This window comes from Lontra canadensis, unplaced genomic scaffold, assembly GCF_010015895.1.
Source record: "Lontra canadensis isolate GAN:19392208 unplaced genomic scaffold, GSC_riverotter_1.0 scaffold14, whole genome shotgun sequence".
In the NCBI taxonomy this organism is placed as follows: domain Eukaryota; kingdom Metazoa; phylum Chordata; class Mammalia; order Carnivora; family Mustelidae; genus Lontra; species Lontra canadensis.
This window is the reverse complement of record NW_022631008.1, coordinates 25,626,515-25,644,149: the sequence shown is the minus strand read 5'-3', so window position 1 is coordinate 25,644,149 and position 17,635 is coordinate 25,626,515. Positions and strand designations below refer to the sequence as shown.

At 42.1% G+C, this 17,635-nt stretch overlaps 1 protein-coding gene across 1 annotated transcript in view; it reads right to left on the bottom strand.

Moving 5' to 3' along the window:
• The window catches only part of LOC116868158, a 174,313-nt gene that overhangs the window by 106,764 nt on the left and 49,914 nt on the right, over nucleotides 1-17,635 (bottom strand). The window contains exons 12-15 of the mRNA XM_032858279.1: nucleotides 9,795-9,907; nucleotides 9,272-9,407; nucleotides 8,799-9,002; nucleotides 1,511-1,703 (exon numbers count right to left, since the gene is read on the bottom strand). Of these exons, the coding sequence (XP_032714170.1) occupies nucleotides 1,511-1,703; nucleotides 8,799-9,002; nucleotides 9,272-9,407; nucleotides 9,795-9,907 (646 nt within the window). The remainder of the gene's footprint in view (nucleotides 1-1,510; nucleotides 1,704-8,798; nucleotides 9,003-9,271; nucleotides 9,408-9,794; nucleotides 9,908-17,635) is intronic.

The window sequence follows — 17,635 nt, the reverse complement described above, 5'->3', positions numbered from 1 at the left end:
ATGAATGTTAATTTTCAGCATCAGCATGATTGTTGCTTTTAATATTTGAGTGGTCTAGTTCAGAATGAAATATCAAAAAAGTAAGAGATTTTCAGGAGCTGAACTTTGAGTTCAATAATTATATATGATGGGTACCGAACAAGAGAAAGATTTTGATCGGAATTTCTCAAGCGCAGTTGGGAAATCATTTCACAATGGATGCTTGCCCATACTGACAAGCTCAGCTGAAGGAAGCTCCTGGGGCTGATGACTACTGACTGTTTCCATCAAATTAAATTCTTAGCAGCTTGAAATAGTTGCATTGGATTATAAATGAGTATCAATAGAAGTGATGCATTAGTATGTAGAATAAAGGAAAGACAAAAGCCAAACGCTGCAATTAAATGCCCTGGAATGTTGGATGACATCAGCGCATCTCATGATTCAGACACCCAATGGTCTGTGGCAAAGAGGGCAGAGTTCAAGCCAATGTTAAGTGAATTCTGCCTGGCTCTAAGAGGTTAACTGTCAAACATTCTTTGAGTAGCATTTTATATCAATATGAAAATGAATTCGTCTTCATTACCATCTACCTAATTACAAAATAGCACAAATTCTTGCTAAATTTCCTTTTAGGTGTTGCAATGTGTCTAGAAACTCTTAAGCTCTTTCCAAATCAAATGCCAGTGTTGTCATATTATTCCAGAAGGATTACTCTTTCCTCACCTATTTCTTAAACATATATTCTTTTTTTTTTAAAGATTTTATTTATTTATTTGACAGACAGAGATCACAAGTAGGCAGAGAGGCAGGCTCCCTGCTGAGCAGAGAGCCCGACACGGGGCTCAATCCCAGGACCCTGGGATCATGACCTGAGCCGAAGGCAGAGGCTTTAACCCACTGAGCCACCCAGGCGCCCCACTCACCTATTTCTAAAATTGGATACATTTGAGTGATGCCAAAAGGATGTAGAGAATACATATTATAGGTTATTTGATTACCCTAATGATTTCTCCCTTTGGTGCTTATCTGGCATTTTCCTACCCAGATCTTCTTGCATCCTGGTGTTTTTTTTTTTTTTTTTGTCAGGAACCCAGGGATGTGTCTGCTTCTAATTGCTGCTTGCCCAAGGTTAATCTTTTTTTTTTTTGGTTGTTGCTTAGGGGAAAAAAAAAAATCATTACCTTCACTTGCTTACTTTGCTTCCCTCAAGGCCTGGCATGACAGCCCTTGTACCCAGTGAGTAATGCAGAAATGCCACTGAGGAACGAGTAAGTCTCAACAACAGTAAGAATTATAATCAAGCTTCAAAAGAATAGTTCCGGTCTTCCACAAGAAGAGGGACTTGAGCTGGAAACAGGACCGTATCTTTTCTAAAGCAGGTACATATCGGGGAGATGCATGTGCTTACTGAATTTTCAGATACTCTTGGATCTGCATTTCTATTTTGAGGCGGAGGGTGTTAAATGGAGCCCTTAGTGTTCGTGGTTTGTTTGGCTGGTTGATTTTTTTTCAAAATCTGGCTTCTGACCTTTTTCTTTCTCGATGTAATGGCTGGCCACAAGTAGCACCTCTGCCTCGAGCTCCTTCAGATCGCTCAAGGCTTCATCGTACATGATATGTACTCCGTGCGGGTCCTGCGTGAAGACGGACGCAGCCCCCATGCTGTAGTAGTCGTCCTGGTTCTCCACTTCCGAGAACTCCATGAATCGGACACTGTGGACCTGGGGCAAAGAAAGCCAACCCCAGAAATTACCGGAAAAGGGAGAGCTGTCTGTATTTTGCCAGCCCAAACGGACCACACTGCAGGCTCCTGCTCTCACGCATGGGCTGTCCACACAGAGCTGTACCTGCCGAGTGTATAAAGCACTGTATGTAGAGAAGGGGATGTTAGCAAAGAATGTTGGCAGGGAAGGGTAGTGAGATGGATAAGTAGCTGATTAAGTTTTTTGCTGATTAATTCAGGGCTACCTGGAAAAAGGTGGGCGATAGAGCTGAGTGTACAGGTCTCTGAGGTCAGGGTGCCTGTGTTCAGGTCTCACCCTAGGTCAGGCCCTCAGCTACTCTTAGCCTCTGTTTCCTCATCCATAACATGGGGACAGTGGAGAGACCACAACAGTTGTTATAGGGGGTATGCGACACTGAAGCACTTGAGATCTAGAAACATGAGCTGTTAAAGGTTTCTTATTTTAATTCTATAAATACTTGAAAAATGCGTGAATATTGTCTCGTGTCTTGGTAAAATACTGAATTGAGTAGCGCCCCCCCCCAAAATTCATGTCCACCTGAAACCTGTGAATGTGACCGAATATGGAAACGGAGTCTTTGCAGATATACATGGTTAAGATGACTTCATACTGGGGGATGGGGAGGCTAATCCAGTGACTGATGTTCTTAAAGAAAGAGGAAAATGTGGAGACAGATACGTAGAGGAGAAGGCCATGTGAGGACAGAGACCAAGAAGGGAGTCAAGTATCTACAAGCCAAGGAAGGGTAGGTAACCCCCAGGATTATTAGCAACGGCCAGATGCTAGGAGACACAAGGAAGGAACTTCTCCCGGACACTTTGGAGGGAGCATGGCCCTGCTGACATTTTGATTTTGGGCTTGTGACATCTGGAACTGTGACAGAATAAAGTCCTCTGCCAGCTGTTATGAGCCACTCCCTTTGTGGTGTTTTGATATGGCAGCTCAGGAAACGAATATAAGGAATCTGGGGATTCCACTCCATTTTTTCCACTCCATTCCATATTCCACTCCATTCCACTCCATTCCATATTCCATTTTCTTAAATGACGGCGGAATGGTGGCATCTTGAGAATCATTAACCTAATAATAATTCTCATAATTTCAAACTTCACTCTGGCCAAGCCTCTGAATTCACCCCCTCCCCACCCAGGCCTTGCCTTCAGTGTCTCTACAGAAGCCCCACCCCCACTTGTCCACCCCTCCACCCCCCCCACCCTCTATCCCCCCATCCCACCACCCCCACCTACACAAAGCCGCTGCTCCCACACCTCTCTCCTCCTGCTTCTTCCTGTACTACAGGGAACGACTCTGCTCCCCTTCTCTGTGGCCATTCCATCCCACCTCCCAAGCATCCCTGCGCCTTCTTGGACACCCAGTTCCTCTCCATCAGCTATTTCTCAACGGAAATCCCTCTTGCCCTTTGGTCTCTCCTCCTCCTCACCATCCAATCTCCCAAGATGCCATCTGCATTCCCTGTGCCCGCGTCCTCACCTCCTACTCCTCATTCATTCCCATCCAGCTCCTGTCTCCACCAAAACAAACCACGTTCACTAAGAAAAACGGTGATTTTTCTCCACATCCAGCAGACTTTCTTTAGTCATCTTACGTAGTGTCTCAGGAGCGTGTGACCCAGTTCTGCACTCTCTGCTTTCTTGACTCACTCACTTCCCTGGCCTGCTGGGACTCCACATTCTCCTTGCTCTCACCAGCTTTCCAACCATCGCTGAGGTGCATTTTTCTCTACCAGGTCATTAAGTAGTAGCCACACTTGAGCCCATGCCTAAGGACCTCATCTCTTCCTCCTATACTCCTTCCTTGAGAGGTAGTACCATTCCACAGCTGAGATTAGGGACCATTTTTTTGCTCCCTAATTGATATCTGTAATCCAGACCTCCTAGAGCTCCAGACCCACATATCCAAATGACCTATTTGGCATCTGTTCCCAGGCACTCAAAGGCCCCTCACATTTACCATGATCAAATCATGTGGTCTTCTCCCACAAACCTAGGCCATCTCCAACTTCCCCGTTTTAGTAAATACCACTACCACCAAGCCACTTCCTCTTGCATGAATTATTCCTGACACCACCTGCCTCACCCTACATGTCCAGTCTATCCTAACTCCTGTCGATTTGACTTTCTATCTCTCAAACCCATCACTTCTCTTTATCTCCACCACCCACCATTCTAGTCCAAGCTATTATTAGCTTTCATTTGGACTAATCTAGGAGTTTCTAGGTATAGTTTTTGGGGCTGACCCGTGTCATCCTCTTGGACCTCATTTCCTTCCACTGTCTCTATACTTCCATCCTGATGGACCTGGGCCTGGCCCTCTTCTGAATGGGCAGAGCTCTATATGCCTCTGGGACTCATACATACTGGCCCTGCCAGCTCTCACCTCCTCTTCCTTGATAAGTACCTACTCTATCCAAGAGTCCATTTAAATAATACCCCTCTGGAAGCCTTCCTTACATCTCCAGGCAGAGCTGAGTGCTTCTCCCCATGACTTGTCTAGCTCCATTATAGCACTCAGCTCATGGCCATGCTAGACTTTTGGCTCATCTACTCCTACAAGCTGTGAGCCTGTCATTCATTCATCCCTTCATTCAGTCATTCATTCCACAAATGTTCTGGTCAGTTAATTTACTGGGCACTATTCTAGGCACTAAGAATATAGCGGTAAACTAAACTGGCACAAATCCCACCACCAGGGAATTCTTTAGTGGAAAGAGACAGACATTAAAAATAAGGAACAGGGGCACCTGGGTGGCTCAGTGGGTTAAAGCCTCTGCCTTTATGCTCAGGTCATGATCCCAGGGTCCTGGGATTGAGCCCCACATTTGGGCTCTCTGCTGGGCAGGGAGCCTGCTTCCTCCTCCTTTCTCTCTCTGCCTGCCTCTCTGCCTACTTGTGATCTCTGTCTGTCAAATAAATAAATAAAATCTTTAAAAAAAAAAATAACGAACATACACAGAATGTCAAATGGTTTGGCACCAAAATTTCCCCAGACTTCCCAATGCCTTGCTGTTGGGTGGGGCCTGGTGATGAGCTCTGGCCAGTAGGTTGTGACCAGAAATGACGTGTGTCCTTTCCAGTCCAAAGTGTTTATCATATACATACATATTCCTTCTCTTTTCTTCCCTCAGTTCCTGTCTCTGAAAGGGGATGAATTTTGAAGACCAGATGGACAGATTACTTCATGCAGGGTTTTGTCACGGTAATCATATTATTTTCTTTTAAATTTCTTCCACAACTACGTGGAAGACTCCCCCTTCTAAAGTTTCTGTGGTCTAGAGAGTTGATCCTTCAATATTATGCTTAGAGGAGTGGCAGGAAAGGGAAGGCAATAATTATCTGTCTGGGTAAGAAATAATCTGATCTTTGGAAGGATTCATAGGTTTCCAAGACTGCAAATTAACTGATTCCAAGATAACTATTTGAATATAGTAAATATAGGAGGGTTGGTGGCCCATCATTCATTCTCTTCATTCCACTGGTTTCTGCCATTATTCATGAATACGAATCTAAGGCCTTTTGGCAATTAGACAATATTTCTCTGACGAGTTTACCTTTTTCTAAATCATCTTTACATTAATTACAGACCATAAAAGCCCAATATAAGAATTTCATCAAAAACTGTTAGGATGAATGACTCAATCTGTTAGCTATAATCTTTCAAATATTTTTAAAGGAAAATTTAAAAATTTATTCTCTGCCTCGCCCGCTGAGTATATTATTACTGCAACAAATTGTTCTTCATTTTAACAGCATGATATACTTTGCGAAGCAATTTCATATACATTGTCTTTTTATGATCTTACAACCATTGTGTTATGAACAGAGCCTTTCTTTTGCCCAACAAATATTTATTTAATACCTACTATATGAAAGATATATACCCAACTCTCTATTTCCTTTTGCCACCTGAATATCTACTATGCATCGCAAAATGTCGATGCCCTCAACTGAGATTCTGATGTTCCCAACAAACCTGTTCCAATCATCTCAGATGACAGCAGCTCTAGACTTCCAGTTGCTGAGGCCCAAACTTTGGAATCAACCTTGACTTCTCTCTTTTCCACATTCCACATTCTATCTGCCTGAAAATCATACTGGCTATACCTTCAAAATATGTCCAGAATCTGACCATTTCTCACCATGCTCTTTTCAGACACATCATCTCCTTGATTAATGTAATAACCTCCTAACTAGTCTCTGCTTTGACCCTAGTGTATCTTCAGTCTATTCCCCATATAGAAGCATCGATATTGAAATGTGAATCAAATAACATCACTCTTCTGCTCAAAGTTCTCCAACAGCTTCCCTTTCTCACTCAAAGTCAGAGTCTTTACAATGGTCCACAAAGCCCTACACAACCTGTTCCCCACCTCTCTAATCTCTCTATTTTAATTTCTGCCAATTTCCCCCTCAATCACTCTAGTTGCGCTGCATTCCTTGCTGTTCCTGCAAAAATGCTATACACAGTTCTGCCTCAGGGCCTTTGCATTGGCTGTCCTCTGCCTGTCCTCTGCTCCCAGTCAGTCATGTGATTTCTTTCCCTGACTTACCCTACTTACAATGGCAACATCCCAGCACCAACCTCCACTTCTCTCTATTACCTTTCCTTCTTAATTTTTCTTCATAGCACCTATTATCATCTTTACTAGTCTACAAAGTCTAGGTAGTTCTGTGATAACCCCAAAGTGCAGTGGCCATTCTTTTACTTAGAATTCTCTGGTCCCCACCAACCTTGGAATTAGTCTCTACCCTAAGAAGAGCCTAGGCCTTCATGGTCTGGCCAGATTTTTTTCTATAGCTTCATCTCCCACCACTTCCTCATAACAGCCTCTGCTATTAGCATGCTAAGTCCAGGCAGATCCTAAACATGCATGGGGTGTCAGATCCCAATGCCAAAAGAGACTTGCCCAAGGTCAAATAGCCAGGAAATGCCTATTCCCTCTCATCTGGGGGCTCCTTCTATTCTGACACATGCCTAAAGTAAACTCATAAAGTACCCATGATGGGCGGTAGGTGCTTTCCTTTTCTGGTATTTTCGTAGAGTGAATACTTGTTAATACTAGCCCAAAACTTTCATCATAGGATCAAATACACGGGTCCAGGAAGAGGTCTCCATCTTACGGGCTTCTCCAGTGTCAGCTCCCCAGGCTAGTAACCCCAAAGATCTTGGTACCAGTGCTGGCCTTGGACCTTGTGAGATCACCCCAACAAATTACCATCTGTGCCTTTCATTACCTGCATGGGAAAGAATCACATAGTTAGGCCCAAACATTCTAGTTTAAATGCTGACCATGCCACGCACCATGGAGTACAGCTAAACCACGTGGTTCTATTGAAGATCCTGAAGAAAGGCCACTTCCTTGAGTTTCTCAGACTACAGTAGTAGCTCCTGGCAGCTTCTAAGGGAGCTGCTCTTCCTGTCACTTCTGAGAGCATAGGAAGGTAATATTGTATACCCTTGAGAAGCTCCTCCTACAATCAATGGGGCAGGGTGGGATTTTTTCCCCCTCCCCTTCCTTCATGGCTACCCCCAACTCCCATCCCAGAACAAACAAACTGAGAGAGAGCTCAGTGCTAAGAAAGAACCCTTTTTAATCTATTAGCAAATAATAAAGCATGGCTATGGTATGAGGTAGATTTAATATTAGCAAAAGAAAGATGTGTTTGTTTTATAGGTGTGTTTGTTTCAAAAGCATCTTACCTCCCCTCTAGATCCACAGAGGGGCATACTGACTGGACTTGACTGACTGTGAGCTAGGATCAAGTGAGAAGGGCAGAGGGGTGAAACTGTGTATGGGAAGGATATGGGGCTTGGTACTTGTTGCCAAAGGAGACCCAAACCAGAAGTCTCCTGTATACTGAGTGCAAGCTGGACCCTATGTGACTGGATGGGAAAATAAAATGCTTTTCAAGACCTAGAGCTATTCTACTGTGCCATATAGTAGCCTCTAGCCACATGTAGCTATTGAGCCCTTGAAATTGTGACTTGTCTGAGTTGCGACATACTATACATATAAGGTACGTGCCAAATTTGGAAGACTTAGTATAAAAAATGTACAGTACCTCATTATTTCTTTTTATTGGTTATATGTTAAAATGATAATATTTTTGATGCATTGGCTTAAATAGAGTATATGACTAAAGTTCATTTCATATTTCTTTATACTTTTAAAATGTGGCTATGAGAATATTGTAAACTGCATCTATGGCTTGCAGTATATTTCTGTTGGACAGTGTTACTCTACACTGCGTATTAGGGATAGTTGATAATAAGATGTCACAGCCTTACAGACATGACAAACATAAGTCAGGGGTCATAGAGGTTAAGATGTAACTTGTTTGGTAGATAAATAGATTTTATTTTTCACATTTGTCAAACTATCTTTTAAGAGGATAAAGTTCATATTAAATCCTACCTTCAGGAATAAACTTTCTAGAGACTGAGAAGAAAATATTGCAAGAGTACCTACACTATTCCAAGAAAATGTAGGCATTTTCAACTTCCCTCCCAAAGAAAGGGATCTGATGTGAATTTTGTGGACTATAGAAAAATACATTCAAGAGATGTTAAAAGCACCAAGGGACAAACAGGCTTTTAGAGGGATAAAAGATATTTTATTTTTCAACTCTTTCAAATTTTCTCTACCTTTGTCTTCTAGTCTGTTTTTTTACTTGGTGCTTCGAAAACAGCAAAGAGGCAGAAAGGTATCTCTAGTAATGTCAAAGAGGGTCTTATAAGAGCTTCTCGGTAAAGACATGTGGCTCTCAGGTTAGGATAACAGAAAGGGCTCCTCGGGTTCTGTTCCCTGTAAAGTCAACAAACCAACAGCTGAAATGTCTTCCTTCCCATTGTGCCCTCCAGGGTTGCTCTTAGAGTCCTGTTTGCCTGTGTCCTACTCTCAAGTGGTCACTGAACTTTTCTAAAAAGCCATATGCCTAAGAAACCCCATCTGTTACTCCACCATGCTAACTGATTCCAGATGTCAAGAAGAAGGGGGCTTGAGAGATAGGATAACCAAGGTAGAAAAAACTCTCAGCAGAATCTTAACCTCACCTTATGCTCAGCAGCTGTCCCGTGGACATAGCGGTGAGCTCCTAGGCCTTGCGAGGTGCCCAGACCTCCCTCGGCTGTATTTACCCAGGAACTATCCTCTATGGTGGGGACCAGACTCCCTCCAACGAAGGTAAGGCCTGAAGTGTTGATTGTCAGTGTTCGCTCAACGGATCTGAAGTAGTTCAGAATTCCCAGACAGGTGCGCTGAAACAAAGACAGACCAGGTTAGGACTCGGTCCTTTGCTCTCCCCACACGACAGAGTAAAACTGAATGGGGGCCCTGGAAGCTGGCAAGTGGATTCCACCGCTGAAAAAGAAACACACCATCCCCAGAAAGGCCTGATGTTGTGGAAAAATTAGAACAAAGAACAAAGCGTAAAAATGCGTTGCTACTGGAAGAGCAGGAAAACCACCTTGGTGGACAACCAAACTTTCCAGAAGCCTGAAACCCGCGTGCTGTGCCATCCACATACCTGCAGCTCCCTGATTCGCAGGTGGCGCAGATACAGGAAGGACAAGTAGGCTCCTCTCATCAGGACAGGACTCCCATCACTGGGCCCGGTCCCACCATCCAAACCGAGCAGTTGCAGGGCCACTGCAAAGCTGTACCTTGAGGGGGTAGGAGAAATAGAATAAATGCTTTTCACCTCAAAGTGGTTTGGAAAATTCATAGACACCAAACGGAAGTCATTTTATTTAACTTAAGGGAGTTTCACAGTAGCTACTCTTTAAAAATGCATTAGAAGGAAAATAATTACTCTGTATGTATAAATACAAAAAGAAATTGCTCTTAGCAATTACTCTTGTGAAAAACCCAGTCCTAGGGTGAAACATTAATTTAGTTGTCTGACCTGTTTGAACAGCCTTGCTTTTATTTCAGCTTCAAATATTTTTGAGTTAACATGTAACCTACCTATTAATCAGTCACTCAATTTCCACCCCCTCCCTGTGTTTAATCCATTTCCTTGAGTCACCAATAACATGATTTAATTTTACCCTGTCTCTTTCTTCTGCTTGGCGGGCTCACCAGCATGTTGGCAACGACTTATTAGTACTAGGTCATTTTCACTTTGTTCCATTGAAAGGTCCTCTTCCCTCATATTTTCATTCTATCAAAAAAGGAGCATTAGTTGAATTACATGAGCATCTGCAATATCATTAACAAAGTCACAGTGGGGCCACCACAAGATCAAACCCCATGATCCAAGGCATATTTATATGAACAAGCAGAAGAGTATTGGGATCCACTGCAGCATGTCCTATGGAAATCTGGATTTCTAGAATAAATTAGAAGCCACCGTTATTATTATTATTTAGTCCTTGTTTTATAAGACTCTTTACAGCTTTTAAATACCACCCCCCCACACACACATACAGCTTTTCCGTGATGCACTTATGAAAAGTTGATATATGCATTTGTAGATGTTTGAAACCTTGAACATCTCGAATCTAACCTTGTTCCAGGCTGAGAGAGATCGGTGGATTGAATGCTTCTTTCTACTTTTTAGCTATGTGATTTAATTTTTTAAAGTCTTGATCCTGTTTTTGTGCTTGTAAAATGGCATAATAATAGAAGATAAATTGCTGTGAGAATTAACGCATAGTGACTGGCATCTTGTAGGTGCCCTGTATGTGCTAGCTCCCCCTCGCCCATGGATTGCTGTAGTCGGTCAGCCCGGCAGGATCTATCACAGAATTCATGATTTATGTTTATTTCCATAGGCATTTTTCCTGATATTGAACAGGACTAGGTCACACACACACACACACACAGGGTCCTAGGAAAAACTTGAAGAAAGTAATATTGAGTCTGCCCCTGGTCCTCTGGCAGCCCCTTTCTTCGTTGTTCTCTCTGCCTGTCCCTGGGCATCCACCCCATTCTCATAAGACACTGTCTTTCATAGTGGTTCCAGTACCCACAAAAACACTACTGAGTGGCAATGAGTTAGCTTGGAACCCCACTCTTTGGGTTACTTATATTCTAATAGTTCACTCTTGGGATTCCAATAAGCCCTTACGGCAAAAACTGCTGTTGTTCCCCAAGATCCACTTTCCTTTCTTCCTGTAGTAATTAAATATTTATTGTGGCACGTGGCCACCCAGATGGGGATGACATTTCCAAGCCTCTTTTGCAGGTAGGTGTAGCTATGTGCCTAAGTTCTGGCCAAAGTGAAAATGCCATGTGGCAGCTTCTGGGAATTTCCCTGGAGTGGCAGGTTCTCTCCCCCATTGTCCATTCCGCTGCTTAGGACAAGAATGTGACAGCTGGAGCTCCATCTCAGACCAGGTGTTGATCTTAGGTATGGAGGCTGCATTTGTTGGAACTCCAGGATAGAAGGAGCGTAGGTCCCTGAGGACTCCATGGAACAGAGTCATCACACTAGTTCTGTACTTCCTACCCCTGGATCTTAATATGAGGGAGAGAGAAAGAAATTCCTATCTCCTTTAATCCTCTGCTAATTTGTATTTAATCATGACCAACGGCCAAATATAATTTTAACTAATACAGTACCTGAGACGCTAAAGACAGACTATTAATCTTTATGACGGGCAGTAGAGAAGAGAATTTGGGGCAGGGATATTAGGAAGAGTGAGTGAGAAGAAAGTTGTCTCATCGAGTATCGTTAAATGGCTTCCCATTCTGCCTGTGGGTAGAAGTAGCTCCTGTCTGTTCTGGGTAAGTGTGCACATTAGTGTATTTCCATGTAAACATCCCACAACCCCAGGACTGGAAAAGACCTAGGAAGTGACATGGGGCACTCCTGTTCTTTAATACAGAAACACAAGATCATCATCCCCAGATTAAGAGACTCCTACTTGAAGAAAACCTGTAGGAAAGCATATACTCTATGAGGGAAGTTGAATCTTGGCAATTTCTATTTGGCCAGAATTTGGGGTGAGAGTGTTTCTCCTGAAGACCCTTGCCTCTTAGGCCTCTGGTACCCTTACACTGCAGTTCAGCCTTCCCCACTGTGGCTGCAGAGGGCAGGCTCAGAACCACAGCTTTTCTCTGACGGGATTGTGACTTTTCCAGCTGCTTCTAAATTTACCCAGAATTACATAGGGAGGAACAGAGAGTGACATCAAGTTTCGGTGAAAGACACTATGAAGGTACGACTGAGCAAGGCACAGAAGCCCTGCTGGACCCGTAGGCTGCTGGGAAGAAAGATAGGGGGCATAACTGGGTAGGGTGAGTAGAAGAAGAGAGCCCAGCCCCCTCCGGAAAAAGAGAACCAGCCACAGCCCACAGAAGTCAACTGTTTAGGAAATACCCAAAGCGCATGAGTGTATTCCCCTAAGAGGACTAGACACGGTGCAAGTAAGCAGCAGGGTTGACCAGAAGCCAGAATGTCAACACCACCTGCGTTTGTTCCTTCTTCCTAGGTAGGTAAATCCTTTGACATTTACTCTACCTGGTGGCTGGGTCTTTGCCAGCATTGTCTTGGGCAGTATTTTGATAGTTCTGAGATCTCCACTGATTGCAAATTTAATTCTTCTGGGAAACTGGCAGGGGCAGTGGAGTGGGAGGTTGGGGGGACGGTGGTCTATAATGTATTTCCCACCTCCTAAATGTCCCCACAGCGTATTTGTGTATATCCACAGAATAAAAAGACTAGAAGGATAGATACCAAATGTTAACAATATTATTGTTTTATTTGGGTGGTAAAATAATGGCTGATTTTTATTTTCTTCCTTGAGCTTTTCTACATTTCCCATATTTTCTGTGATAATACATGTCATTATTGTCAACAGAAAATGTTTGTTTTACATGTTCCATTGAATTGGATGAGGGAAACCAGAAAGGAGTGTTTTCTGTTTCCCTAAACTTCTTGCACATTGGAATGATTGTATACAACAGCACTTTTGTGAGGGCACACTATGTCCTCATTCCATCTGTGGAAATACAGGGGACCAGTAAAGCTGTTGGGGAAGAACCAGCTGTCCCTTGCCCTCTTCTCCCTGTGGCCAGTGAAAAGAAACAAAAGAAGAGGCACAGGATATAGTGTTTCTTGTCACTGCAACACTCCATAACGTTAAAGGACAGTGACCAATTTAAACCATATCTTTAGAGATATGATGGCCAATAGTAGTACTTAATGTCTATACATTTTAATAAACAGGTGTTTTCTTGCGGAATGGCACTGGGTACGAGTAACTTAATAAAATACAAATGTGGGAGGTTTGGGAGGATCCACACAGGGCTGGCTGGCTGGTCTATTGCTTCTGATTAGGAATATGGTTAAATTGTTTTTAAGTTTTTTCAAAAGGATATTAAAAAAACAGTCCTTTTAGACCATAATTCTCTCTTTTTAGTTATAAATTATCTTCAATTGACAATGATCAGAAAATCTGATATTTTTTTCTTTATCCCCCAAACCCAGATCTCTAAGTGAATCCGGGAAAAGAATTGTGTATAAAGAAAAGAGTAGCCTGCCTTACATGCCAATGGTAAATAAAGGGCCAATTCAAAATGTGATAGAAACATTATAAACATTATTGACCTTCAGACAAATATGTTTGATGTTAAAATGTGAGGAAGCAGGTTCTCTCATAAGTTGCTTGTTAGGGAAAAAAAGGGTATACCACTTCAGTAGGATCTATGGAAAATTTTCATGTGTATGTCAGTGACCCAGAAAATCTACTTCTAAATATCTACTCTAAAGAAACACATGTGTGCACAAGGAGGCATGTACAAGGAAGTTCAGTGGGAATGGTTTCTAGTGAGGTAAAAAATGGCAACAAGTATCCAGAGAGGTGTCTGTGTGAGCTGTTGTATATGATAAAATATAACACAAGCATTAAAAAGAACAACAGAGACAGATCTCTAAGACATATTGTTGGGTGAAAAAAGCAAGTTAACAAAGATATCCACAGAGTATGACAGATAATTTACATAGAAAACTAAAACACAATATTATACCATGTGTGTGTGTGTGTGTGTGTGTGTGTGTATAATATATATTTTATGAGGACATATGTTTGAATGTAAATTGTATTGAAAAAGCTAAAGCAATAACAGTGTCTACCTCTGAGGAAGTGGAATGGGGACCAGATTAGAATTCCAATTAATTTAAAGCATTAAATTTTCAATGATGTTTCAATTTTTCACAAGAAGATGTTTATGTATTATTTCTGTAGCTCAAAATTAATTTCTAAGATCTTCTTAGGAGAAACATCATCACTTTACAGTGCAAAAACCTAGCAAACACCCCTAACTTAACCACATATCAAGCTTAAAACATCCCAGCAATATACCAGGTTGATAACATCTGTCCCAGATACGGTGTGATAAGAAGGGCACTTCACCTCTGGGGTGTCCTTCCTTCAAACCTGTAACCCCAATGTAACCACGAAAAAAACATCAGACAAATTTAAGTGAAGGAATTTTCTACAGGTTTCCTGACTAGTACTCCCAAAGACTGTCAAGGAAAGCCTGAGAAGCTGGCACAGACCTGAGGTGCCTGGGAAACATGACAAGCAAAGGCACTGTGGTACCCTAGAGCACAAAGAAGACAGTAATGGAAAAACCAGTGACTTCCCAATACAGTCTCGTTTAGATATCAGTAATGTACCAGTGCTCGTTCCTTGGGTGTGACAAAGTAATATGTCAATAACAGGAGAAACCTGACAGGGGATTCCTGGGAACTCTTTGTACTATCTTTGTAACTTTTCTGTAAATCTAAAACTGCTCTGAAATAAAACATTGATTTTCTAAACAACAACAACAAACTTCCTAAAGAAAAACTATTGGTGAATAGTATTCACTGAAAACTGATCCAAAACTGTCCCAAAGTCATGCTATATTCTTTCTGAGTTGTCAAAACGGGCAATCCTATGAGGTTTGCTTTCCTTCATGCAGAAGTAAGAAAGTTATTTTTCATGGGGTATGGATTGTTCTTTGCCAACTTCAGAATCAGAATGCTGATCAGCGTATAGATGCTAAAATTCATACTTGACTGCTACATGCGTGCAAAATAATCACAGAGCTTTACAATTCATACCCACATTCCCGTGACTCCTCCCATCTGCCCCCTTTAACTTCATCCTAATCTCCTCTGACTGGCATCCAATATTCAGAATGGCATTCAGATACTGTATAAAGAGCCTCTTGACCAGAGCAGAAATATGTAAGGAGTTCACAAAGTAACGCCCACAGGAAAATGGGAGGGAAAATAGAAAACCATTGATCGTTGCCTCAGAATTTTCTTTCTCCAATGCTGTGCTATTTTCTGTTTCCCCACTGGGAAAGCTCTTCTCTAGCGTGGCTGACTCCTTCTCATTTATCAAATGTCAGCTCAGATGTTCCCAGCTCAGAGGGCTTGGCCCATCTATCAGGGGATGCTCCTCTCTACCCCACTGCCCCCTCTTCCTGTGGTTTTCCTCATGGCACCCACAGGTTAGAGATGAGATTAACTCTTTCGTTCACCTGTTTATTGCACGTTTCATTCCCTGAGCAGCACAGTTCCTGGGACAAAGGCAGTATCCATGTAATAATTAATAATTATAATAATTACAGTATCCATGTAATAATCACTGAATGGATGAATGAATGAATGAACGAACAAACTAATGAACAGGAAACTTGCATGACACTAACATGTAGGGTTAATTTGTGTGTGTTATGTCTCCCTTCAGGATCCACCTCTGAAATCTATAGGTGTTCTCATTCTCTAGGGTCCATTTACCATAAATCAACCTGAAAGTAGGTGTTCTCATTTTTCTTCTTTTGGTCAATTCCAAGAACAACATTTACAAGTCAGTAAATAGCCCAAGGAAGTGGTTTTCTTTCTTTTTTTTCTTCTTTCCTCCAATTTAACACTGGGCAACTGCATTCAAAATAGACTGGTGAAAACAGAGACTACATTTCATCATACCCTGACTTTCCACCTCATGTGCAAATGGAGGGAAGCAGGAACAGAGGATGGCAGGAAATGTCAGTTCTCTCCACTGTGTGGCTGGTCTCCTTCCTCGCACTGTGGCTCTTAGTATTTTCCACCTTTCAAAAAAAAACAAAACCTGAGCCATCATCTCCTGCTCTTGCCCTGCACTTTCTTCTTTTCCTGGATAACCTCCTTTGTCCCCTAAGTCTGCATGGGCACTGCTACAATTCTGGCCTGCTGGTCCAGCCAGACCCTGGACCATCACTTCTCCATGACTTCAAACATGAAGCTCTTCACTACTGACTCCCTGTTCCTTTGCCTCCTACTTCTCCTTTACTCATATTCACCTCTTTTCACCCTCATCCAGCCCCCCAGGAATTTAATTGCCCCTATTCTCTTAGTCAAGGAGGAAAACAGACTTGTGGTGGCCCTCAAATGTTAAAACCAGAATCTCAGGTAAAGGAGGATTCTTTCAGGATCAAGAGCTAGACTGTCCAGTATCTTAGGAGCACAGGTCTTACTTAGTGATAAGGTCTGACTCTGTCTTCAACCTCCTCCCTTCTTTCCTACTCCCTACCTCCTTCTGCTTAAGTTTGGTTCAAGAAGCAAAAGAACTGGATGTTTTTAAATGTCCCTTTGTGAAATACAAATCAAAACCACAATGAGATACCACCTCACACCAGTCAGGGCGACTAAAATTAAAAAGTCAGGAAACAACAGATGTTGGTGAGGATGCAGAGAAAGGGGAACCCTCCTACACCATTGGTGGGAATGCAAGCTGATGGAAAACAATATGGACTTTCCTCAAAAAGCTGAAGACAGAACTATACTATAACCAAGCAATCGCACTTATGGATATTTACCCTGAGGATATAAATGTAGTGATCCGAAGGGGCATCTGTACCCCAATGTTTATAGCAGCAATGTCCACAATAACCAAACTATGGAAAGAACACAGATGCCTATCAACAGTTGAATAGATAAAGAAGATGTGGTATAGGGGTGCCCGGGAGGCTCAGTTGTTAAGCATCTGCCTTTGGCTCAGGTCATGATCCCAGGGTCCTGGGATCAAGCACCACATCAGGCTCCTTGCTCAGTGGGAAGCCTGTTTCTCCCTCTCTCTCACTCTCCCTGCTTGTGTTCCCTCTCCTAATGTGTCTCTCTGTCAAATAAATAAATAAAATCTTAAAAAAAAAAAAAGCTGTGGTATATATATATATATATATATACATATATATATATATGATGGAATATTACACAGCCATCAAAAAATGAAATCCTGCCATTTTCAACGACATGGATGGAACTAGAGGGTATTATGCTAAGTGAACGAAGTCAATCAGAGGAAGACAATTAATTGTACGATCTCACTCATATGTGGAATTTAAGAAACAAAACAGAGGATCATAGGGGAAGAGAAGAAAAAATAAAACAAGATGAAATGCTCATTACATTGAATATTACATCACAGACCTGTGCCTCTGAAACCAATAATACATTATATGTTAATTAATTGAATTTAAATAAAGAATTTTTTTTTAAATCCCCTTATTAGTATAAGGTCTTCCTGGTGACATTTGGATAGGAAAAAATGTGGCTATTTTCTCAGCTCTCGCAGGATGCTAGCTGAGGGCTGTCACTGGTAGCTGCATGCCTGTCAAGGAAATCAGAGTCCAGGTGATCAATGCCATGATAATGCTGTCTCTGTTTCTGATCTCTTTGGACAACTCATTTTTTATTAGATTCTCTAGATCCTTATCTCAACAGGCTGAAAAGTTGTAGAGGTTGTGATGTGTATGTATGTGTGTGTGTGTGTGTGTGTGTGTGTTACACATGCATACTCTTTTGTGTTTGCTTCCAGCCAATCTGTAAGTCATCTAGGTTTCACTTTCTCCCATACCCAGCCTGGGATGATAGACTATGATAGTGCTTCTCTCTCTAGCATTTTACTAAACT